This window comes from Mycteria americana, chromosome 7, assembly GCF_035582795.1.
Source record: "Mycteria americana isolate JAX WOST 10 ecotype Jacksonville Zoo and Gardens chromosome 7, USCA_MyAme_1.0, whole genome shotgun sequence".
NCBI classification, from domain to species: Eukaryota; Metazoa; Chordata; class Aves; order Ciconiiformes; family Ciconiidae; genus Mycteria; species Mycteria americana.
The window spans coordinates 30,768,640-30,793,158 of NC_134371.1; the positions used below are offsets into that span (position 1 = coordinate 30,768,640).

Genomic DNA, 24,519 nt, shown 5'->3' on the forward strand with positions numbered 1-24,519 from the left:
AGGAAGGAGAAAGGGGAAGGGCAAGGGAAAGGGGAAGGACGAAGGGGAAAGGAGAAAGGGGAAAGGGAAAGGGAAAGGGAAAGGGAAAGGGAAAGGGAAAGGGAAAAGGGAAAGGGATGATGAAGGACTGAGGGCAGGTACGAGGCTACAGCCAGAAAGGCTGTGCGGAAAAAACAGCCAGTCTCTGCCCTGTTGTGGCCGGAGCTGTCCTAAGTCAGGGCAGCCCAAGGGCTAAGCTAAGCCTGTCCCAGGCAGCTCTCGGGAGGTGGAAGGTGACCGAGACGCCGCTCCAATCCTAGCACGGACCCAAAACACAGCTCTTGCCTCAGCAGCATCTGCTCCTCCTGGCGGCAGCCAGGCTGAGGACTGCCACCTCTGGCGTCACGGTCCGCTGCGACCCCGCTGCCCAGCGGGTTTGGGGCTGAAAGCGCCGGTTTGCGTGTTCACCCGTGGCGCTGCTCCCCGCGGCCCAGCGCCGTCGCCAGGCAACCGCGCCGCCGGGGCGCGCCGTCGCCATGGCGACCGCAGCCGCCACGCTGCGGGCGTGGCGGGAGTGGTGTTGCCAGGGTGATGGTGCGGCCTACCTGCGGGGCAGGGTCGGGCCCATGCATGAGGCCGGGCCAGGCCCACCGCCTCCCCTACACCGCGGCGGACAGGGGAGGTCGCCGGCCTTGGCCTCGGCGGCAGCCGGGTTCACAGGGTCTGCCCGGCCGAGGGGTGCCGGGAGCTGCCCACAGTGCACCGGCCTGGGCCTGGGCCTGGACCAGCTGTGGGCTGGATGCAGGACTGGGCCCAGGGGGCTCTGCCTGGCCGAGGGGCTGCCCGTATCTGGCAAGCTTGAGCCTGAGCCTGATGGAGCCGTGGGCTGGGCACGGGGCTGGGCCTGGAGGGCTGCACTGAGCGCCTGCATGGTGGGCGTGGGGTCCCACAGCCCTCCCACAGCCACCACAGCATGGCCTGGCTCCGGCATGAGCCTGCTCCCAGCTCCCGTGGGCACAACACAAGTTCAGAGTAGACATGCCCCAGCAACCCCAGGCAGCTGGCCTGCCGAGCCGAGCTGGGCCAGGGTGGGAGGGCGGTGGTTCGCCTTCAGCTGGCACTGGCATGCAGCCCCAGTGCTGGGGGAGGCGTGGGAGACCGCAGCGTAGTTCTGGTGCGACCCGCCAGCTGAGCATTCCTGGTTATCCTGCTGGACTGCTGGGGGGGCCATGGTGTGACTCGATCGTCTGCCCTGGAGGGACATGGTGCTCCCGGCCTCTCTCCCTGGCACTTGCCCAGCAGTGGTGCTTATCAACACCTGACTGTGGCATCCCTCTGCCTGCCCTCCCTCCCTACCAGCCCTGGCCAATGGCTCCCAGCCCTGCCATCCCTGCCCATGTATTTCTACTCCTGCTCAGGGCAGGCTCATGGTGGTGGTGGAGCTGCCATGGCAGCCAGCACTTCCCACTGGCACAGCTATCTCGGGGTAATTGTGTCCCACGAGAGGCAGCGGCTGGGGCATTTCCAGCAGGCCAAGGACATCCTGCTGACCCTACTAGAAGGTGTCCACGCCAGGGAGCCCCGCTTCCTCGCAGACTATGCCAGGAACCTGGTAGCCTCTGAGTTTGCTCTCTGTGCCTCCGAGGATGCTGTTACCATGGAGGTCCCCCTGTGGATCGATGGCGATGCCCTGGGGGTGCTGGCGTGCTGGCTGGGGGACACCCAGTCAGGCACTGTCTGGAGCTGGGCACCTGCTGTCTGGAAGTGCCCTCTCCAGGGACCAACTTGGAGGACTGGACCAGCGCTGTGGGTGTGATGGAGCAGGGAGGTGGTTTGGGATGCCTGGTTCCTGGCGAAGTCCTCTAGCGGCTGAAAGAGCTCCTTGTTTTGGCCATTGTGTGCTGGCAACACCGCTTCCTGCTTCAGCCAGGTGCTTATGCCAGTGGGGTGCTTCCCCGCCCGGGAGCTGCCTCCAGCACAGCTGGGGAGTCCAGCTCAGTGGTGGTCCCTGTGCAAACAGGCTGGGGCATAAGTCCCTAGGCACATGGCTCACCAAAAGCCTGCATGAATGACTGAGCACCCTGCTGTGTGCTGGGACAGGCTTTGCCCTCAGCTAAGGAAGGGGAGATGCAAACTACTCTCTGCCATCCCACAGCAGCAGAGTCATCCTTGGGCATCTTCACCCTGGGCTGATGGCACCCTCCTTGGTGGGTGGCAGCTCCACATAGGGTTCACCCACCCCTGCCATTAGTCCCCGGGGAGGGTTTGCTCAGGGTCTTGGCATGCTTGGCTCATTCTAACTGCGTTCCCCCCATCTCTCCTGGCCTCCAAGTGCCCCCTGCTCCCTCGAGGAGGCTGTTTGGAGGGTGAGCTGGAAGCATGTCAGGACTGGACTGGGACCTTGGGGCATGGGTCTGACCCTGTGCACACACAGGCCCCAGCTGGGAGCAGCATCCTTGGGAAGGACACAGTGGGGAAGGGACCCTAGGAATGCCTGTAGGGGTCCCATCAGCTTCTTCATGCAGTTCCATCTCCAAAGGTGCTTCTTGAAGTAAATCTCAGCCCTGATGGAAAGGCAATGTGAGAGGACCAGCAGGTCTGAAAGCCTCTTAACCCAGGCCCAGCAAGCCCACCATTCCCTCCTTCCTCCTCAGCCAAGCCAGAGCCCTTCGTCTTCCTCTACCCCCACAACCTGAGACCTTTCCTGGTCCATTTTTCTTAGACCACGTTGTTTTTCTTGGCATTGTTCAGCTACCCAGCAGCATGGCCCTGTTCAGCTGCTTGGGGCTTCCTGCTGTGTCCACACCCACTGGACTGGCCCTGAGCCCCGCTGGAGCAATGCTCCTTCCCGAAAACCACCCCAGTGGGGTTTGGAGAACAGCTTTTGCCGGGGAACAGCAGCCAAACTGCAGCACTGGAAAGGGATGAGTTGAGTGGGGTGGGACATGCCCACGAGGGTTGTGGCACATACCTGGCACATACCACAGCACCACCTGGCACAGCCTGTGGGACCAGCTGTTGTAGCCTCCTAACTGCAGCCAAACCCTCCACATCTAGGTGACCTCAGTGCTGAAAATCTGCAGGAAGACACTATGGAGCTCTCCCTGCTGATCCGCAGTGGCACTTTGACATTGTCCCCGTGGTGAGGAGGCAGCAGGAACCACTCCAGCTCAAGGGTCGGCAGAGCGACAGGGGCTTCCCTGAAGGCAGCCTCCGGAAGGCCACAGAAGAGGCCCACTTCATCCCTGCCGCTCCCTATTGCTGGAGGTGAGCAGCTTGGCAGCATGCATATTGGGGTGACCCTGCCCTGGGGAATCCCACCTGGCCAGAAGCGGTGCTGGGTGTAGGCAAAAAGGGGATGGGAAAGTGGAGGGACATGTCAACAAGGGGGTGAAGTCACTCCCCTTGTGATGCCCAAACCTGCTGCCCTGTGTTGGGGGAAAAACCTCAGTCAAATTTCAGGCAGCTCAAGGAAAGAGGAGGGGGATGCAACCGAAGGAACCCCCTCCAAATTGTTTGCAAGAGCTGAACCATGGCCACACGGAGGATGGCAGCTCTCAGACCCCTGCTTGGGCTTTGGGAGTGAGCCTGGGCATCTGGCAGCAGCAGGGTGACAAGCTGCCTCCCAGGGCGGGCTGCGCATGGGAGGAGGGGCAGGGTGACACACATCTTGCCTGCCAGCACTGCTACCCAGCCCCAAGGAGGGGCTGAGCATCCAGCTGGACCAGCCCAGGCTTATTAATGGTCCCTCCTTGGGGTCCAATCCAGCCTCCCCCGCCGGGGCAGCCTGCAGCCCTCCCTGCTGCACATAGGGGAGCACAACCCCACTTCACCTCCCCTCTTGTCCCTCCTGGGAAGGCAGGAGCTGCTCAGCAGCATCCCCATCATGCTGCAAATCTCCCTGGTCCCTCTTCACCAGAGGCGGGTGCAGGAGGTGGATTCAGGATGCTGCATGCCTGGGGCCATGTGGGTGGCTGGGGGGGATCCCCACACATGCCAGGTCACTGCAGGTATCCTCTCCTCAGCTGGGAGGATGCAGGTCTCCATCCTCCCTCTCGACGGACTACACTTTCTCTTGCCAGATCCTCCACTCACCTCCCCATCCTGAAGCTGGTCCAAGCAGTGGACGCACTGAAGGGACCCCGTCTGGACAGCCTTCACTTGCTTGACCAGTTCCGCAGCCAGGACTGGAGAGAGGAGGGTGGGAAAGGCGGTCTCACCTTCAACCACCTGGAGGTAGGTAGGTTCTACTGGCGGGACCGTGGCTCTCCAGGGAGGCAGAGCCAAGGCTGCCCCCCTGCACTGTGCTGTGGTGGAGTCACTGCTGGAAGAAGATCCCAAGCAACAAACCCAAGTGCCTGCAGTGCTTTGGGATGTACTAGCCCATGGCTGTGTCCGGAAAGGATGCACACAAATGGCCAAGGTTAGAGGGGTGTGAACCTTCTTCCTTGCAAACAACAAGCACTTGCTGGATTGAACCAGCAACATCCAGGCTGAAACACCCTGAGCATTAAGAGCTGGGGCTCTGTGCTGATGTGCCAGGCATCCCCTGGCACAGGCTGCCTGTGTCTGCAGGGGCCATGCTGGGAATTGCATTGCTCTGTCTGCCATGCCACAGGTTGTCCTGTGCCCTGGCATTCTGAGGGTGGTGTTTCCTCTGACAAAACCCTCTCTCCCCACCCAAGTTGTTTTCAGCACTCTGGACCCATGCCAGCTAGTGATGCAGGTCAGGAAAGGGGCAATGCTGGGGACAGCACCTGGTGACAGAATCCGGGTGTGCCCTGCCTTGTGGTGGCTCTCCAGGCCAGGGTGGAGAAGGAGACAAAGTTGTCTTCTGCTGAGAGGACAGCTCCAGCTCCAAGTAACCCAAATCCTGTGGGTTTTGCTTTATGTTGCGTTCTTTGATTTTTTTTTTTTTTAAAGGGCACAGTATGCCTCTGTCCTTCAAAAAAGCATCTTCTGCTCCAGCTCTGTGTGCATTGCCCATTACGCCATGTCACCAAAAGGCATCAGTGCTGGGCCATTTGCCAGCGTAGTGCCGAGGAAGCTGACATGGCAGCTGCTAGGGGTTCACCTGCCTTGCCAATGGCTGATGGAAACCACAAGCAGGGTTTTTTACTATTGCTTGGTGCTTGCAGAAAGCTTGAGTGTGTTGTTGCAGAGCTGCTGCAGAGCTGGGACCTGCCCCAGAGCTGAGACAGGGGCTCTTAGGGGAGTGAAGCAAAGGTTCAAAACTAAAGGGTGGTGGGGCATCGGCTGCACCTGCAGCAGCCGAAGCAGCAGCTCCAAGAGCCTGCACAGCCCTAGGCTGCTGAGGACATGATGTCTGTGTTGAGGGCTCAGCCCTACAGGTGGTTGCGCGTGGACCTGCAGGGTGTGAAGGCATGGCCTTTGTGGGGAGTGTCTGATCCCACACCCTTCTCTCCTTCCCTGCAGATGGTGCTGCTGTGGAGCACGGAGCTCTTTCCCTCCCCAGAGGACTGGCAGGACCTGGAGGGCTCTGTCTACAGACTCTTGGTGATCTTCCTCCGCTGCCTGGCCACCAGGCACCTGCCCCACTTCCTGCACCCGGAGGAGAACCTCTTCCAAGGAGAGCCCCCAGACCTTGCCTCCCTCTACCATAAGGTGGACAGCTTCACCCAGGATCCCTGATGCTTCCTCTGCTTCCATTTTGGCCTCCCTGCATGCACTGACAGTTGGCAGGCAGATCCTGGCACCTGAGCACTCCTGCAGCTCCCCTCCGAGGACGGGTCCTACTGGGATACAGCCTACTTTGACATCCTGCTCAGCCAGGTAATGGGGACTGGAGACCCTGGGCTGGTCTCGCGAGGCAGGGTGCGGCAGCACCAGAAACCATCTGGGCTGGGCAGCTTAGGATGTACTGGAATTTGCCCCCTAGAGCTCTCCGGCCCCTGGCAGCTGCTGGCATGCACTGCCCAACCCCACCGTGGAGGCTGTGGGAGGCTGGTGATGCTGGGGCCTGGGCCTCAAGCAGAGCGGGGAGCGCTCTTCCCTCACTCCCCACCTGCTTCCGCTTAGTTCCAGGTGTACCAGATCCAGGATGGCACACGCCACTCAGCAACGTCCCAGCTCCTCTCCAAGATCCGGTGAGAAATCCCCCAGCAGAGCTGAGCAGGACCCTGCTGCCGCCCCATCTAGGTGTCCCGAAACTCAGGGGGGTGCAAGGTGAGCTACGGGGCCAGGGAGCAGCATGCTGCCATATTGCCTTTATTGAGGAAAGATGGTACCAGGGAGCAAGCGCATGTCTGCTGCAGCTGGGTGGGGATGCAGGGATGCACGGCCGGTGCCGTGGGCTCCCCTGGTAGAGCTGGGTGCCGGACAGGGTGTTTCATCCCAGGGTACCTAATCTGGGGGGGATGGATAGCATCCTGTGCTGCTGGGCTCTGGTGCAGGGATGGCAGAGAGTGACGGTGGTGGGAGGGGAGGGGACCTATGCTTGGATCCTGCATCCAGCCCTAGTGTCAGCTTGCAGTGAGGCTGCCATGCCCTGGGGCCAGGGGAAGGGGAGTAGCTGGGGGGCCAGGCCATCCCATCAGGGTGAGGAGCGACCCTGCGCAGGAAACTGGGAGAAGGGGTTTTGAGCCATGTCCCCCATCTGCTGAGCTGCAGCCCTCACCTCCACGTCCCCTGCTCTTCCAGCTTCTCCCTCCTGCTCTGGCTTGGGTTGCTGGGTGTTGGAACGTTTTCTGCCAGCTCCCTGGGGAGACAGTGGAGCGCCTCTGCCTGCCAGCTGCTTGCAGCGGGGCATGGGGGGAGTGCTGCGCCGCCTAGTCCAGATCCCCCCTTTGCAGGGGTGCTCACAGCCTGCTGCGGTGGCAGCACCCGAGGGCATCTCGCAGGGCACGCAGCACACAGTCCACATTGCCGCTGGTCGAGTTACAGCCCATGAGGCCAATTCGCAGGACCTAGGACGAGAAGGGCGAGCGTCTCCCTGCAGCGTTCACCTTTGCAGCCATGCCCTGGCGCCATCTCCCTGTGACCAGAGCAGCTGCTGGCAGAGCGCAGGCTCCCGCGCAGAGCAGGGGACATGCAAGGAATGGCCATGCGCGTGGCCGGGTGTGAGTGCATGTGCACAACTCCCTGTATAACACGTTTCCTCTAAAGGCGTGTCACCCTGCTAATTACATGCATGGTTATTCAATTATGCACAGCAATTGTGTGTGGTTAGGAGCCGCTACGTGTTCCTGCAGGCGATGGGATGCATCCAGCTGTGTGTTTGCTGTTTGCAGCCAGACAGCGCCAGTTAATCGTGGGGTGCACTACTGATGGATGCAGCCGCAGCTGGGTTCAGTGCCTAGCTATGGGCAGAGGGAGGGGAGGGCACTGCCCACCTTGCCTACCGAGGGGCCCAGGCCCCCGGCGATCTCGATGGCATGGTTGTCCATGAGAAAGGCTGTGATCTCCTTCCAGTCGTAGCCCTCAGGCACCCTTACAGTGGTAATGGTAGGAAGTCTCGCCTTCTGGGGAAGAGAGAAACTGGGTTAAATCTGCAGCTCCTGGCCGTGGTCCTGTCCCCTGGTGAGCCCGGCAGCCTGCCAGGAGAGAGCATTGCTGGGGGGGCGGGGGGAGTTTTTTCTCCAGCATCAAAAGCTGCCCAGGCACGTCTCCAGCTGTGCAGGGCCATGTCCTCACACTGCCCCTGCCCCTGGTGGTGGGCTTGTCCCTCACCCACCTCCTCCTTCACGAAGAGCTCAAGTCCCAGGTCATGCAGCCCCTGGCAAAGCTGGGCGCAGTTGGCCTGGTGGCGTTCCCACGAGCTCTCCAGACCCTGTGGGCAGAGAGGAGGGAGAAGATCCTGGCACCCACCGCTCCCTCAAACCCCACCAGTACTGCCAGTGCCTCCTTGCCTGCCCAGCACCACTCACCAGCTCCACCAGCATGGCCAAGCCTTCCCGCAGGCTGAAGAAGCTGTTGATTGGTGCCGTGTGATGGTACCTGCAAAACCCAAGGGACAGATTTGGCCCAGCCTGCAGCAGAGCAGTATGCCAGCTCGAGGTGGCGGGGAACCAGGGCGTGGCATCCTCCTTCCTCTGCACCCAGCGCAGAGGGGATGCAAATACCCCAGTGCTGCTTTGCGACCAGTGGACAGGGTGATGGGGAGACAGGGCCTGAGTCCTGCAGGGCAGGCAGCCCTCAAGCTGGAGCGAAGGCTGCAGGTGGGACAGCTGCAGCCATCTGTCCCAGTACAGCCTGCCCTCACCTTCGTGGCTCTCCGTCGCAGCCCCAGTAGTTTGCCAGCCAGCCCATGTCCAGGTAGAAAGACGGGGGCTTTGTCTTCCTCCTCAGCATCTTCTCCCTGGTGAAGCAGAGTTCTAGGGAGGAGCTGGACCTTGACCTCCCCCAGCTCTGTGGTGGGGTCAGTCCTGCGGGAGGGCCCCCCCAAAGTGAGTGCAGAGGTTGGCTCCATCGCCCTCCAGGGACAGGCTGGGCTCTGACCCTGCGGAGCTGCTGCTGGGTGCGCTTTCCAGAGCAGGGCTGGAGAGGATGGCTGGCAAAGCCGGGGGGGGGGGACAGCCTCCCCCCAGCCCCATCGCTTTTCCCCATGGTGGGACAGGGCTGCCCTTACCTGGCTCGCTCGCTGAATGAGATGGGGGCGCTGCCAGGGGGGGCATTGAGGACTTTCTGAGACCCCGAGTATAGGACGTCGATCTCTGCCCAAGAGGGGAAGCAGCTCCTTAGAGACTGGGGGCTCCCAGCAGGGACATGCTGAGCCACCCCAACGCAGCTTCAAGTGGTAGGTGGGAAGCACAGGGTGGCACACGCTGCAGGTGCTGCTTGTGTTTGGCCTGCTTTGGGGGACACCCTGGCACTGATGGTCCCCCAAGGGGAACAGGCTCTCTGGCTGCAGCTGGACCAGCTTCTAGTGCTGCTAGCCCGAAATGCAAGCGGTGGGGCTGATCCCACTGCCCTCCCTCCCTGGCCCAGGCATGAGCCCCCTTGTCCCCTGGGTGCCTGTGATGGCACTGTGGTTCTTACCCTGCTGGTCCATGAAGATGGGGGCTCCCCCGAGTGATGCCACCGCATCCACGAGCAACAGGCAGCCATGCCTGTGGGAGGACAGAGCTCAGCCTGGTGTCCCTGCCACCTCCTCTTGCCACCCCTCTGCCTGCAGCCCTGGCATCCCAGTCCCCCCGAGGCTGCATGTCTCACTGGCACCACCAACTTCCAGCACAACAGAGCCAGAGGAGAGCCCGGGAAATCCCTGATGGTGACCTTGGGGTGCTGCTTGCCCCCGCAGGTGCCCGCCATGCACTGACCGGTGGCACAACTCGCCCAGCCCCTCCAGTGGCTGCAGCACCCCTGTGGAGGACTCGCCGTGGGTAATGAAGAGCACTGAGGGCTTGTGCTGCACCAGGCCCTGCATGAAACAAGAGGGGAAGGTGACTGCCGCTGGGGCCAAGCCGGCCCGCCTGCTGCCCCACACCGCAGCTGGCACTCACCTCCTCGATGTCCCATGGAGCAAAGTACTCGCCCGGGGGCTTCAGCAGCTCATGGACATTGGATCCTGGGAGGGATTTGGGCAGAGGGAGAGTGAGGTTTGGGCATGCCTCCCACTGGGCAGCCACTGCTCCGTGAGGGAATCGGTCATGCATGAACCAGGAGTGTGGCTGCCCGCCAGGGTCCGGCCTCCCATGGATTTGCCCAGTGGAAAAGCCATAAACCACTGTAAGTGAAGGGACATCACCCTAGAAAAAGCTGGAGTGCTCTCTGGCTGCAGAAGCCATGTCACTGGCCACTGCTGCTGGGATGGGGACAGCAAGCCACGGATCACGTTCTGGCATCCTGTCCACAAGCCCAGTTCCCTGAGCCCTGCCGGTGCCGTTTGGCTGTCCCCAGCGTACCCAACCTCCTGGCGATGTCGGCGGCGCGTTGTCCCCAGATGCCGCTGATGGCCACCAGTGCGGTGTCACCATGCTCCAGGAGGTTGAGGAGGGCAGCCTCCATGGCACAGTGGCCAGTGCCGCTGATGGCCAGGGTCAGCTGGTTCTGCGTCTGGAAGGCGTATTGGATGCCCGCCTTGATCTCATCCATCACCTGCGGTGGCAGGGGACCGACTGGCACTGCTGTTGCCCCCCTTGCCCCAGCAGAGCTGTCCCACACCCCCTCGTGGGGGGCAAGGGAGGGAAGGGAAGGAAGGCTGGGCTGGGTCAGCTCACCTGCAGCACCTCGGGGTGCATGTGGCCCAGGAGCTGCTGGCCGCCTGCAGCCAGGATGCGGGGGGGCACATTGCTGGGCCCCGGTCCGAGCAGCAGCCTCTCTGGCACGGCCAGGGGCCGGAGCAGCCCCTGCGGTGGGGGGACACGGAGCAAGCTGGTGGTCATGGCACGCCTTGCCATCCCCAGGAGCCGAGCCCGGAGTGGAGCAGCGGAGGCTGCCTGTGCAGCACCCAACACCACAGCGTAGTGCATCCCAAACCAGCAGTGTCCAGCGTCCCTGTGGACCCTGACCCCAGGGCTTGATGCTCCTCCTGCTGGCCCGGACTCTGCCCCTGGCCTCCTCCTTGTCCAGTTAATGTGCCACCAGCACCATTCCTGCTGTCTCAGCCACCTCATTTTAGGGGGGGTCCTCCCTTGCTAGTGCCCGGAGATTGCTCCCCAGGCACGCCAGCCTCTAGGATGGGCAAGCACCCACGCAAAACCTGTCCCCAGAGCCCCCAGGACACTGTGGTTGATGGTTCCCAGCAGGTGGGAACCCTGCTCCTGGGCACACAGGTCCTGTGCCATGGGATGGTTGGACTGGGACTGGCCCGGAACAGGCACCATGGTCACAACTCCTCCAGCAGCACAAAGCTTTGTTGGCCAGGTCTCCCCGACCAAGGACCTGCCTTGCAGAAGAATGCCCGGCCGAGTGACAGCTGCCTGGAGGAGTGGCCATCGGGATGGTTTGCACAAGGGCAGAGCCATGGAGTGGGACACGGCTGCAGTCCCTGCTGCAGCAAGCTGTGCTCAGTGGGCTCAGCCTGGCTCGTGGGCATCACAGCATGTCCTGATGATTCCACGGGCCACGTGTGCCTGTTCAGTGTGCTGTGCCTGTCACCTGCCACGTGTGCCCATGGTCCATTTTATCATGACCATCCTCCGGCATGTTCTCTGTCATCCATACTCTGAAACGTAAACCAGCTGCCGACTGCCGGCTCCTGGCAGGTCCAGGAGTGGGTCCCTGGCCAGAGGAACCACTCAGTGAGCAAAGCTTTGGGCTGGGGATGACAGTTATGGGGTGGAAAGTCCCCTCCTGGCAAAGCTGGCACCGGCGGCTGGTGCTGAAGGAATTTGGGGGAGGTGTGTGGGGCTGGCACGATGCTAGGTGAGAGCACTTCTTCCCGGGCAGCTGGATGTTCGTCTCTGAGAGGAGCTGGGAGCTGGTGTGGCTGACACTGCATGGATGATGGAAACCACAGTTAGCCTGGGGACTGCTGCCCTGTCATCATCTACCAAAGTGAGGACCAGAAGTCCTGATGTCCTGAGAGGTCCTGAGCCAGGCCCTCATCCTATGCCCTAGACATGTGCTCCTCCAGCTGAGGGGACTCCCTGCCACTGGGATTGCTGCTGGATGCTTGCAGCATCACCAAAACGCTCAGTCCCTAAAACACCAGCAGGAGAGACCCTGTGGAGACCCACCACCGCTGTGGCAGACAGGTGGATGAAGACCTCTCTGCTGCCTGTCCTCCGGGAAGACTTGGGGAAAGGCTGGGGCAGGGAGGGGACATGTGGCCTCGTGGTTGGTGTGGAGGGGCGAGGGAGGATGTGCTGCTGGAAACAGCTGGCGGCGAAGGTGTAATCTTCTTTCCATGCTGGGTCTAAATTCCCCAGCGCAGATGGACAGGGAGCCGGCCGTGCCACCCCGGGGGCTGCGAGGCGGCGGGCTCATCAGGCCGGAGGGATGAAGAAGCTCTGCACCGGACGTGGATGCTGACAGCCGGGGCCACCGGGGGCTGGGGGCCAGGGCCGGGGCCGGGGCCGGAGAGGGGTCCTGGGGCCGGTGGGAAGCCCTGGAGGGGGCAGCGTGCCGGCCGGGCCGGAGTACCCCACCCGGGGGAGCCGGGGATGGGGGGGGGAGCCGGGGATGGGGGGGAGCCGGGGATGGGGGGGGGAGCCGGGGATGGGGGGGGGCGGTTGCCGGGCGAAGGTTGCCGGGCGATGGTTGCCGGGCGATGGTTGCCGGGTGACGCAGGGGGCCCCGCCCCTCCCCGCGCCCTTGCGGCGGTTCCGCAGCGCTGAGCGGGGGTGGGGGAGATGCGCTGACGTCACCGCTCCATCCCCGACTCGCGCCCTCCCCGTTCCCCCTTTCTCCCAGGCGGCAGCGGCCAACCAGCGCGCGGGGCGGGGCGGGCGGGGACCGCAGGGGCGGGGCTACCGGCACCGGCACCACACCGCACCGCACCGCACCGCACCGCATCGCATCGCGCGGCTCGGCCTCATGCCGGCGCCCCCCGCCCGCGGCTGAGCGCTGCGCCCTGCCGAACCGGGCACGGGCACGGGCACGGGCACGGGCACGGGCACGGGCACAGGTAGGAGCGGACGGCACCATGCGGGACGGAGCAGCCCCGCCGCGCCCGGGCGGAGCTGCGGCAGCGCGGGCGCGGTCCCGGGATGGCGGTGCCGCCCTTCTCGGCCCCGGCGCGGGCGAGGCGTGGCGGGGCGAACGGGACGCGCCCTCCCGGGGGCCCGGCGGGGCGGGGGTCTGCGGCCGGCAGCCATTTTGCGGGGTCCCCCGAAGCGCGGGGGAGGAAGGCCGGGCGGGGGCTGCCCGCGGGTCCCCAGCGCGGCCGCCGGCGGGTGCCGCCCCGGCTTCGAGAAGGATCCCGGCGGGGGCGGCCTTCCCAGGGACAGGACGACGCCTCTGCAGCCCCGGCACCAGCCAGGGGTGGGGAGGGGGAGGATGCTGTCCCCGCAGCCCGTGGGAGCAAGCACATGGTAAAAATTACCCCAGAGCCACTTCCGCTCTCCCCTCTGGAGCAGGTGGCTCTGGACATGAAGCTGAGCCATCTTGCCCCGTCATCATTGCACTCCAGAGTCAACGATGGTGCTGGAGGGCGCAGTGGGCGCCCCGGCTGGGGCTCTCGCCCAGGGGGGTGGCTGGTGAAGGCACTACAAAGCCGAGCATCTTGCTTGTCCCACAAGGATGAGCTGCTGCTGCTGACCTTGGGCTTGGGGGCAGCTGGGCGAGGGCCGCCATGTCACTGCACACCAGCACCAATGGCTTCTGGCTGGAGGAGGGAGCTGGTGCAGAGCCCTGCGCTTGGCCACCCTGGCTCCCAGGGAGCAGCCCTGCACCTGCCCCATTGTCTTCCTCCTCTGCCTCTTCCTCCTCCTCCTCCTCCCCCCCTATGGGACAGCATCCCCTTCCCTGGACCCTGCAGACCCCCTGTGTGTGAGGGTCTACTGCCTGCTCAGGTCCCTGCACCTGAGGTGCAGGGCTCGGGGAGGACAAGGAACCAGCCGAGCATCTCCCCTGCCACCCCACAGCCATCCTTCCACACCCCAGTGCCTGGAGCAGCCCTCAGCAGGTGGCCTTGGTGGCATGGTCAGCAGATCTCCCCCGGGGTACAGCCAGGGGTGTGGTGGGCTCTACCATTCCCACACGTTGCTGCTGACCTCCATTTTGTCAGGGAGGTGGCAGCTGGCACTGATACAGATGCCACCACCACCCCCCTGCCTCCCTGCATGTGGCCAGAGCTGCAGCCCCCAAACCCCAGGGGTGTCAGGACATGGTGTTCCCCCCGACCTGTGGCTGCCCACCCCTCTCTGTGCCCAGCCATGCTGGTAACCCACCGGCGATCACTGCCTTTTCTGTGTGGCTTTTCCCCACTGTGGGTTTTAGCATGTGGAAGAGATGATGGAGGGAATGGGCGATGGAGTGCAAGGTGACCGACTCACCTTTGCAGCCAGGATGGGGAGCTGGCTGGCAGCGAGCAAACCCCCTCATCCGTGGCCTTAGATTTGCTACCCGCAAATTTAATCTGCGTTGAAATTCTCAGGGAGCTGAAAACACTGCCCTGAAGCTGAACCCCCCATTGGGGTGGGCGGGAGGCAAGGAGGCACAGGGCAGGGTGCCCATGATGGCACTGGGGAAGCAGGGGGCTGGATTTCAGCTGGGGATGGGGGGGCACCTGCCCTGGGCTGCCCTCTGAGCTGCTTCCCCACCCGTGGGTGCTGCTCCGGGGAAAACTGCACTGTCATGGCCCTTTGCCCTGTGCAGGGCGGGAGGTGAGCGGGGAGCAGCTGCCGGGCTCAGCTGCAGGTGCCGATGGTGCTGCGTCATCCAGGCCAGCTGCACCCGGGGTCCCCCACTGTCCCCGTTGTCCCCAGAGGGAGGGCCAGGGTCCCACGGTCCCAGATGGAGCTGGGGGGCCCCAACAAGGGGTGCAGGGGAAGGGCTCATTAAAACAAAGCCTGTTGGCAGCTGAGAGCATTGTGGCTCAGGATGCGCAGCCAGTTGGGGCATCTGCTCTCGCCACCAAGGTGATGTGGGGCTGCGTGCAGACAAAAGGAGAAACTCGCCTTGGATTTCCCTTGGAGCAGGCAGCTCATCATCTGCCAGAGCTGCCTGCAACCCTGGTGAGGCAGCCCCTGCCCTGTGCTGGGTGCAGGGAATGGGGCATCTTGGCTGTGCCAACCAGCATTATCATCACTCGAACCCCGGTGTCTTGCAGCACCCAGGGGACAGACAGCACAGCATCCTTAGGGGAAGAGTTCACTGCAGGTGGCACCTGGGGACAATGCTCCCCGTCCCACTGGTCACCTCTCAGTGGTGGCAGGAGGGCTGCCAGTCAGTAGCCCTCTGACTTAAGAGGGCTCTTGTTAGCTAATCTCTGCCCAATTAATCTTAGCTGATCCAGTTAATCATCGCTCTCTAGGCCTTTCGCTCATCACTGAGAGCTGGCAGGTGTGCTGGTAGGGATGGGCAGAGTGCAAGCAGGCTGTGCAGGATGGGGGGGAAGAGATGCCCTGCAGAGTTGGGGGACAGGTCCAGATGTGTCCCCTGGCACCATGGCCCTGGGTACTCTGCTGTCCTCCTCTGCCATCTCCCTTGTGCGTGGCGTGGCCCCAGGAGGAGGTGGGGAGGGAGCAGGGAGTGGGGCCGTGGTGCTGGTCTGCTCCCAGCGAAAGGCTGATAGCAGCTTATTGAATTTCTTTCGATGGCAGATTAAGCAGGCAGCGGCCGACTGTCCCCAGGCAGAGCAAGCTGGCTGGGCTTGAGCCGCCCACCTGCCCTGGGGGAGGCTGCCTGCCCCTGCCCTGCATGTCCACAGCCTGCCTGCTTGCAGTGTGTCCCCTCTCTCTGTGGAATGCTGAGCGCCTGTAGCCAGTGATGCTGGTGCTGGCCCGTGGCTGGTGGTGCTGCCATGTTATGTGGGCTGCAGGCTGAATTCCTCCCCATGGCTGAGCCGGGAAGATAAGAGTTGGGGGAAGGAGAGGAGGCTCGGGAAGGAGCTGAGCAGGGGGCTGCCGGCACTCCCCAAGGGGGCACGGCGCTGCCTGGGGTCCTTGCACCACTGTGGCAGAGATGGTACTATAGAGCTGCAGAGGAGCAGGAGGGAAGCGGTGTGTTGCCGACCAAGGAAGCTGAAGGAAATGGATGGAGACAGAAAATGGAGCCGAGCTTGTGGCTCTGCAGCAGGGAATACCAGCAGGGAGAGGAGCTCGTGCTGCTGGGCCAGGCGAGCCAGATGGCTTGCTGGGAGTACGCCGGGATGTAGGCATTGGGATGGCAGGGAGAGAGGAAAGGTTCTGCTGGCGAGGAGGGGGCTTCTCATGGCCAGTGAGGGTGGGCTTAGGGGGGCCCTGGTGTGGGGCTGAGCAGCACTCCTGGCAGAGGAGGGCAAGCAGCCACCGATGGGGGGCATGCAGCAAGACAAGGTGCCCGGAAAAGTGGGGCAAAAGAGAAACCAGAGCTTCTTCGCAGAAAGTGATAGTGCTGGAGGGGGCTGTCATGGGAACGGCACAGGGGCAGGAGGGAACAAGGGCAGGGTCTGAAGCTGCCTGTGGCGGGCAGCGGTCGGTCCTGGGGCTGGTAGGGTTGCGGATGGGTGTACTGTTCTGGTGCCGGTGGCTCTTGCCGAGGGCTGTGCTGCAAGGCAGGAGCCCAGGGCTGTGACCCACCTCTTCGCAGCCCTGGGAGCTGGAGAGACTGCAAAGTAGGGGGAAGAAAGCTGTCCCGGCTGTGGAGGAGGAGAGGAAAGTGTTTGACATGGGCAGTTGTCAGGTGCTGCGTGCAGTTTAGCCCAGCAACAGATCCATCTTCCCTGAGTGCCAGCCCTGCCACACGGTGGAGCCCCTTGAACCGATGGCCTCATGAGGATGCAGCCCTTCCACCCAGGAATATATCCCATCATTTCATGGGAGAACCAACTTTTTTGTTCCCCTTTGGCAAGGAGTTCTGTTTAATTTTTCCTTTCTCCCCCATCTGAGAAAGCAGTAGAGTGGGGAAGGCAGAGGCCTGTTGGTGTGTGGCAGCCTGCTCGCCGGTTCAAGGACTCAATGGTGGTGTTAAATGCCCGCTTAAAATAATCTGCACTCAAGAAAGCCTGAGACCAAATTCTTGAACTTTGGAGCTGGTGGGATTTAAGGGTGCGATTGCTGGCTGAACGCAGTGAGAGCATTGGAGCTGCCCCAGCAGGGCGGTGAGAGGAGGGTTTGGGAACTCTAATGGGAGATTTTTCTTCCTTCTGCTGTCGGGGATGCAGGCTCGCTTTTAAAACAGGTGAAGTGTTTTTGAAAGACAGTGCCGAGCTTATAACACTTTGTGGCTGCAAATTTTTCCACTGCGCCATGAATATACCTACCTTTGGGCGGAGCATAGCATACATTGGTTTTCCTCCCATCTCCTTTGGAAATGAAACCAGAGCTGTCAAACCTATTAGTTTTAAAGCCATCCCCTTCTCTTGGGACACTTTCCATTCTGTGGATTTATTTTTTTCTTCTTTTTTTTTTTCTCCTTTTCCACAAATTCAGCTGTGTTTTTCACTTCCATCATGGGAAAACCCATCTTGTGTTGAGGACCTGTCCTTACTGCTCCACTTCCTTTGGGTCATGGTCCGCATAACCGGAGCTGTACCATTGCTCGCTCCTGATCTCCTTCATCCCAGAACAAGCACCCCACTGGAAAGACCAGGCTCAAAAAGCCCCAGGGCATTTGCAAACACCCTTGCAGGATTCCCACAGGCAGGAATCCCACAGGCAGGGATGCTGGAGGAGCCGGTGCCTGCCTGTGCTGCAGGGTGCTGAGCTCCTCTTCTGCTGGCAGGCTCAGCATGGGGAGCCAGGGAGCAAGGGGTGGGCAGGAGAGGGGATGGATGTTAGAAGGCAGGAATGGATTCTTACGGGACTGATCCTGAAGGACCCAGTGGTCAAGGGAAGGACCCCAGCATCCTTTTCTGGTTAACGCTAGTGAGGCTTAACTGGGGCTCAGGGAAGATGGGACTGGCTGCAGAGAGCCCAGACATCAATGCTGGGGTGAGCAGCTGTTCTGGGAGATGTTAGAGAGCGGTTCATTTCGTCTTGTGAGGTTTATGATTAGTAATTTATTAGCAAAAGGAGTGGGAAAATGATTGTGAGCTGGGAGCTTCAGCTCAGTGCGATCGCCACCAGCTTGCTGGCTAGTGCTGCTCCTGCTGACACTGTGCTTCTGCTTTTGCTGGGAGCTGAATGAGAGGCAAATACCAGCGGCTGTGTTCAACAACCGCCTCCTTTCTCGACAATGAATGCCATCTCTTTTCTCCCCTCCCCTCCACCCGGTCCTTCTTCCCTGCTCTGCTGGGGCTGGAGTGGAGGCAGGAGGCTTGGGTGATGGGCAGGGGGTTGTGGGCTTGCTTGCAAGAGATGGGCTACCTGCTCAGTGCTGTTGGCACCCTGGGATGGAAAAACTGCTCCTCGGGGGTCACACTGATGCTGACAGTGCCTACGTAGCCCTGTCCCCTGCTGTGGGTGCCCACCAAGTGATGCCACAGGGTGATGGACACTCTGGGTGCTGCCATGGGGTAAGGGCAGGAATGTCCCCTGGGACTGAGCAGGGAGTCCTGACCTGAGATACAAGGGGGAGGTGGGAGAGGCAAAATGCAGGCAGATTGAGGGATGAAACAAAATGTCACCTTTCAGGCAGAGGCAAACTAACGCTCCTGGGAGGTTTTGTTGCACAGGCTTTCTGTTCATTTTTCCATCATGGCTGCGAGATGGGGATTGGGATGCGAGCTTTCCTAACCCCCTTTTCTTTCATCCTTGCAGGACAGCCACTGCTCCCTGCTAGCAGGACCCACCTCTGGCTGGCACAATGGCAGGAGCATCCGTGAAGGTGGCGGTGCGTGTCCGGCCCTTCAACTCCCGGGAGATGAGCCGGGAATCTAAATGCATTATCCAGATGTCGGGAAGCACCACCAGTGAGTGCCGATGCTGGGGGGAGAGGGACTCGGGAAGCCTTTGGGTGCTGCATGGGAAGAAGTGCAGATGGTCCAGCTGCAGCAGTGGACACTGGACTGCTGGGATCTTTGCTGTGGATGCCTGTAGCACCTGGTGTCGTCTGGAGGAGGGAATTAAGGGGTGATGTCACCTTTCCCACAGGGAAATGCAGTCCTGCTCTTGAAATGGCAGTGGGGGGATCTATGTTGCACTGAGCCTTTTGATTTCAGTGGTACTGAACGGGGCAGCATCCCCTGGCAGGTGAAGGCGGGGAAGAATCAGAAAAGCCTGAAAACGCCAGTGGCGGATGTGGGGCCGAGGGCGCCCAGCCTGCGGTTGCCTGCCGAAGCATGGAAACCATGCACCAGCCAGCAAGTGGCTCCTGATGGCACTGCCTGGCTGGCTACCGCGCACTGCGGCGTGCTGGGAGCCATACCTGCTTCTGTGGGGCTTGGAGCTGCAACACCAGCAGGATGGAGGGGTGGGAGCGGGATTTGCTAAGGGAATAGTGTGCTTGGGGAGGGGGGATGTAGCATGGGGGCTTGGGGCCAACTGTCCCATCAGGAGCCTGTCTGGCATTTGCCCCTCTTTAAATAACAGCTGCTGGAAGTACGGGGTGCAAAAGGCGGCTGAATCTCTCATCTTTGGCTCTGGAAGCCTCCAGATGGGACAGTGTCTAAAATAACTCCCTCCCTCCCTGCCTGCCTGGCTGGGGCTTCCTGCGTCACTGGTGATGGTGGGTGAAACACCAGTGCCAGCCACCCTCCTGGCGTGTGCTGCCGGGTGGCCATGACAACCCTGGCAGGAGGGAGAGGAGGGCACCCAAGGGTGCAGGGTGGCTCTGTGACCCTGCTGGGTCCCCTGCTTACCCTAGACCTGGGGAGCAGGAATGCAGGGATCTGTGGGGCAGTGTCTGCTGGTCTCTGGTGTCCCAGGGGTGCTCTCCCTGCCTGGTTGCGCAGGGATGCTCTGTCTGCCTGGGGTGCAGAGCTGCTCCCCTCGCGGCAAGGAAGCCTTTCTGACCCAGCAGGAGCTGCATGTGTGCCCGGACCTGGGTGCAGGCAGGGGAGATGTCCCTTCTGGCCCTGAGGGGTGGAGGGGGACCTGCCACACCCCAGGCCGGGTCAAAAGCATTGGGCATCCCCCACCTCTGCCACAGCTGTGTTTGCTCAGAGTGATCTGCCCATGCCCATTCTGCTGCCACCAGCTCTGCTATCTGCAACCCCCCCAGGCCATGCCCCAGGCCCCTTGCCCCTCTGCCAGCAGCAGGGGGGGGCTGGCAGGGCTGTGGGCAGGGGCAGTGCCCTGGCCAGCCCTTTGCTGACAGCGAGGTTTTTCTCCATGAACGGACAAATTGTCGGCTAATCCCCTTGGCTGGGTGGCAGGCACCAAGGCAGGGGGAGCTCTGGTTCCTGCTTCTCCTGCTGGCTGGGGGAAGGCAGGAGGATGCCCGTAGTGCCGGCTGCCTCCCCCGCAGCGCGGGACTATCTCAGCCCCCCAGCTCCTTGCAGAGAAGCCAAAAATAAATGTGTTTGGAGGGATAAGAGCAAGTTTCCCCCTTCCTGGGATTATTTGCAGAGATCCCTGCACGTACCGGGGTGGGGGAGGTTGTTCTTCTGCCTGATTCATTAAGCCCCGTGAGGGGCATCAGGGGCAGGGCAGGAAGGGGTCAGCCCTTCTCTGCCATCCTTTTCCCCCCCAAACTTGCAGCTGCCACCCCCTTGGCTCTCTGCCGTGGCCGCCTGCTTGCCCACCAACACTGCTGCTTTGTTCCCGTGGTGTCCCTGCCTCCACACGACTGCAGGGACTGGCCCGGGCACCAACACCCCCAGCCCCTCTCCTGGCAGCTCCCGCCAGGATGGTGAGGAAGGGATCCTGGCTTTCATCCCACAAGGCCATTAATATTCTCCAGCTGGAGCCATGCCTCCGTGGGCTTTAAAATGTGGCGATTATGTTCTCTCCTGTGGGTCTTGGGTTTTATCCTGCTCGGTGCTTGCCCACTTGCTACACTCTGCCATGCTGCTGGTTCTTCAGGGTGAAGACGAGGGTCATCTCCAGATGTTTTCCTCCTCCCCCTTTTGCCTGTATGTCTGTCTTCTGCCGCCCCTGGCCCTTTTTAATCCCCTTTGGCCAGAGCACGAATCTTTTTGCAGCAGCTTTGCAAAAGCCCTGGGATGTCTGGTCACAGGAGAGGAAAAAATCCACCAGCAGCATCCAGTCGTGCAAGGGCAAATGAATGGGAATGAAAGGGGCATGGGGAAAGCGTTTCAGCTTGGGGATGGGAGACCCACTGCTCTCAGTGTGCTCCCTTCTCTCCTGTGTCCTGGTCTCCAGCCTGCCAGGCCAGCTGGGTAGCTGTAACTGGGATGCCCAGAGCTGCTCAGCGCCGTCCCTGGCAGCTCCTCCTCCTCGTGCCCAGTGTGGGCTGGCACTGGGATGCAGAACAGCTGCCTTGTGTGGCTCCATCCTGCCTGCTCTTGCTTTTGCCCCCAATGGACTAATTTTTTGAGGGGTGATGCTCCTGTTCACTCTGGCAAGGGTCACCTCCGCAGGGCAGAGACAGACCTGAGCTGAGAGCTGGGGGTTCGGGTGGCATGGCGGAGCTGCAAGGTGAAGCCCAGGAGCCATCAGAGATGTTCCACCTGACTTTTTGCATGGCCTCCGCACCAGCTTCTCTTTGCAATGGCCACTCACACACCCTCAACACACCAACCAGGCACCAGCAGGGATGGGCAGCCCCCATGGCTGCCCGCACTGCCCAGAAAGGCCTAGTGCCATTTCGGTCTGGATCTCAGCAGGGACCTGCGTTCCACCCACAGCAGGGAGCTGCATTCCACTCACAGAGGGGGGCATCTGAGCAGCACTGAGCTGCAGTTTCGCGATCAGGGCTGCATCCTGACCCTGCTTCCCAGTCTCCACCTGCCCGCCTTGCTGCCTTTGCGGGCAGGGATGGACGGGTCTCAGGCCAGAAGCGGTGGATGTCTCCAGGGGGAGAATCTGTCGTCGCAATGGAGGAGGAATTTGGAGCAGAGAGCATCCACACCACACACTGGGGCATCTGACCCCACGGAGAGCAGGCTGAGCCATGCCTGGGGCTGCTTGGGAAGGTCCCAGCTTGAATCCTGAGCAGGCGTGAGCCCTGGCCGAGTGCCAGCCCCAGGGCAGGGCAGGTTGTTGCTGCGATGGAGGGATGGAGGGAGCTCTGTTGGCCTTGGTGCTGTATGGCCTCCTTGTCCCCGGTGGTGGCAGGGAGCAGCTGGGGACTGCGGGCACGGGAGCTGCACTGTGCCAGCCCGCAAGGTCGTTTCAATGTCGCCTAACATGGCTGATGGCTGGATCTCGTGATTACCCTGCCAGTTTGGGTTTCTTCTGACGCATCTGTTGTTTCAGAAAAAAACTGATCGTAAACGCTTTACAGGGGGAAAAAAAAGCAGCGAGTGAGGAAGAGAAGCGATGCAGTCTCCAATTTCCATGGCAACATCCTTTTCACCAGGGGATGGGAAAAAGCCGGCTCTTGTTTCCGCTGGCGGTGTAACATGAGGCATTAATCACCCTGCTGGGGCTGGGTACCCAAAAGAAAGCGCAGGGGAGGAGAGGCAGGAGTCAGAGGGGGCCTGGGGGATCCCCAATGGGGCTGCGGCTGCTCCCACTGCACAGCGCCAACACGTGTGGCTTTGGGCATGGCCCCCCCAGCTGTGGGGTGAAGGAAGGCTGTGATCCTTCCGTGCTGGTGCCAGTGCTGGGCTCCCATGGGCAGGTGCCGAAGCAGGAAGGAGCCCGAGGGAAGGCTGTGTCCCCACACTGTGGCCAGCAGGTTGTTTGGGTAAGGCTCTGCCCTGCTCCCTGGGCTGGTGCAGGCTCTGCCAGCTGTGGCACCCACCAGCTGGGACTGTTGGGATCTGTGGGCTCTGGACCCATCTGTGGAGCTGGAGGTCCTGGGCCTGCTTTCCAGGACTGATTTGGACTGAACCCCATCACCCTTCTCCTCTCATGAGCGGGATGTGTGTGGCAGGGGCACCACGGGTGGCTGTGTGGCCTCATGTTCCCATCTGTTTGTCCCTAGCTATCCTGAACCCAAAGCAGCCCAAAGAGACGCCAAAAAGCTTCAGCTTTGACTATTCCTACTGGTCCCACACCACGGTAAGTGGCGGGAGGCCTGAGCCCACCTGGAGCACTGGGCTGGGCTGGGGAGAGGCAGGAAGACCTCCTTGCCAAATTTCTCCTTGTTCCCCTCCTCTCTGCAGCCTGCAGACATCAACTATGCCTCTCAGAAGCAAGTGTACCGGGACATTGGTGAGGAGATGTTGCAACACGCCTTCGAAGGCTATAATGTCTGCATCTTCGCCTATGGGCAGACGGGTGCTGGAAAATCCTACACCATGATGGGGAAGCAAGAGAAGGACCAGCAAGGCATCATCCCGCAGGTACTGCCTGGTGAAAAGTTGCATGTTCCCCTGGTCCCAGCGGGATGCCCAAAGGAAAAGCAGAGTGGGGAGGGAAGAGAGGATCAGGGCGGGAGCGGGGCCAGGCTTTGCCAAGGTCTACAGCAGCCCTGCTGCAGCAGCGAGCCAGCACGGCTCTGCCAGAGGGCAGGGGACAAGGAGGGTCACACCGGAGTCCTCCGAGACCAGAAGAATTACGGTCTGGCCACACAAGGCCGGTATTTGTGAGCAGCAGTAGTCCAAGCACCAGGCCCCCGCTGGCTGTGCTTGCCAAGAGCTGCTGCATGCTGGCGCAGCAGAGCATGGAGGTGGCTCTGGGGATGCTGAGCCCCCCATGTCAGCAGGGGACGGTTCTGCCAGCTTCTCAGGAGCCATCCCAGCACTCAGGGGCTCTGTTTTTGGGGGTGAGAAGGTAGAAATCCCTCTGGCCTGGGCACCGCAGGCAGGAGCATCCTTCTGCTGGGGGGCTGAGCAGCCTGGCTCTTCTCTCCACAGCTGTGCGAGGACCTCTTCTCCCGCATCAACGACACGACGAACGACAACATGTCCTACTCTGTGGAGGTAGGCAACCCATTGCCTGCCTAGTCCGGCTCCAGCCTCCCACCCGGCTCTGCAAGCCATGCCAGTGTGCAGACCCCTCTTTGGGGGATCCTGTCCCTGGGTGTGGGGTGGGTGGGCAAGGGCTGATTCTGCTTAAGCACTGAGTGTCCATGTCCTGCCGGCCGCTAGCCCTGCCTGTGCCCTCTGCTCTAGGTGAGCTACATGGAGATATACTGTGAGCGCGTGAGGGACCTCCTGAACCCCAAGAACAAGGGGAACCTGCGAGTGAGGGAACATCCCCTTATGGGCCCGTACGTTGAGGACCTTTCCAAACTGGCCGTGACCTCCTACAATGACATCCAGGACCTCATGGACTCTGGGAACAAGGCCCGGTGAGTTGGGGGAGCAGGACACGGCCAGGATTTGGAGAGCAGAAGGTCCTGCTTAACTTCCTTGCTTTGCTGTTCTGGCTGCTTTGGAGGTGGCAGTCCCCTCCTGTCTGAGTGTTGGGTACCCTCCACTTATTTTCACCTTACCTCCTTCCTGCTCTCAAAATGCCCTGGAGCCAATGAGAGAAAGCCTGGACTTTTGCACGTCTCCTCCCAGAGTCCTCTCCTGTCCTCCAGGCTTGCCTTCCTACCCTGTACCCTGCCCTGAAATGAGCCCTGGCCCCAGCACCATCTGCTCCAGTGTCTCCTGCAGAGTGTTGTGAACTCCTCCAGTGTTCTTTCGCTGGGTAAAGTACTGGCTGGATGGCCAGGCCCAAAGAGTGGTGGTGAATGGAGTTTACTCCAGTTGGCGGCCGGTGACAAGCGGTGTTCCCCAGGGCTCTGTGTTGGGGCCAGTTCTGTTTAACATCTTTATCAATGATCTGGATGAAGGGATTGAGTGCACCCTCAGTAAGTTTGCAGATGACACCAAGTTGTGCGGGAGTGTTGATGTGCTTGAGGGTAGGCAGGCTCTGCAGAGGGACCTGGACAGGCTGGATCGATGGGCCGAGGTCAATTGTATGAGGTTTAACAAGGCCAAGTGCAAGGTCCTGCGCTTGGGCCACAGCAACCCCATGCAACGCTACAGGCTTGGGGAAGAGTGGCTGGAAAGCTGCCCGGTGGAAAAGGACCTGGGGGTGTTGGTTGACAGCC

General features: G+C 61.4%; 3 protein-coding genes across 3 annotated transcripts in view; 2 read left to right on the forward strand and 1 right to left on the reverse strand.

Annotated features, from left to right (window-relative positions):
- The first annotated feature begins 515 nt into the window (after positions 1-515).
- On the forward strand, positions 516-6,111 carry MAB21L4 (mab-21 like 4). The gene is given in 8 exon segments (XM_075509132.1): positions 516-1,144; positions 1,339-1,715; positions 1,718-1,909; positions 3,037-3,099; positions 3,102-3,246; positions 4,062-4,215; positions 5,416-5,772; positions 6,019-6,111. Coding segments are annotated over 8 exon segments (2,010 nt in total).
- A 686-nt stretch (positions 6,112-6,797) lies between these two features.
- On the reverse strand, positions 6,798-10,553 carry AGXT (alanine--glyoxylate aminotransferase). Its single transcript, XM_075509133.1, has 11 exons — positions 10,158-10,553; positions 9,843-10,035; positions 9,441-9,505; positions 9,258-9,358; positions 8,977-9,047; positions 8,567-8,651; positions 8,201-8,296; positions 7,866-7,935; positions 7,673-7,768; positions 7,332-7,460; positions 6,798-6,905 (listed from the first exon to the last, which is right to left on the reverse strand). Exons 1-11 carry the CDS (start codon positions 10,551-10,553, stop codon positions 6,798-6,800), a joined length of 1,410 nt encoding a protein of 469 aa, XP_075365248.1.
- A 7,674-nt stretch (positions 10,554-18,227) lies between these two features.
- The window catches only part of KIF1A (kinesin family member 1A), a 36,086-nt gene continuing 29,794 nt past the window's right edge, over positions 18,228-24,519 (forward strand). The window contains exons 1-5 of the mRNA XM_075507801.1: positions 18,228-18,376; positions 22,459-22,535; positions 22,640-22,819; positions 23,333-23,398; positions 23,591-23,769. Coding sequence (XP_075363916.1) covers positions 18,271-18,376; positions 22,459-22,535; positions 22,640-22,819; positions 23,333-23,398; positions 23,591-23,769 — 608 coding nt within the window. The 5' untranslated portion in view covers positions 18,228-18,270. The remainder of the gene's footprint in view (positions 18,377-22,458; positions 22,536-22,639; positions 22,820-23,332; positions 23,399-23,590; positions 23,770-24,519) is intronic.

What these genes read in the sequence shown, in the direction of transcription:
- AGXT (XM_075509133.1), bottom strand. Translation starts at nt 10,553, where the DNA reads ATGAGGTGGCTGAGACAGCAGGAATGGTGCTGGTGGCACATTAACTGG. An exon ending in CGACATCGCCAGGAGGTTGG is followed by an intron (nt 9,506 to 9,842) that starts GTACGCTGGGGA and finishes AATCCCTCCCAG; the next exon opens with GATCCAATGTCCATGAGCTG. An exon ending in TGGGCCCCTCGGTAGGCAAG is followed by an intron (nt 6,906 to 7,331) that starts GTGGGCAGTGCC and finishes TTCTCGTCCTAG; the next exon opens with GTCCTGCGAATTGGCCTCAT.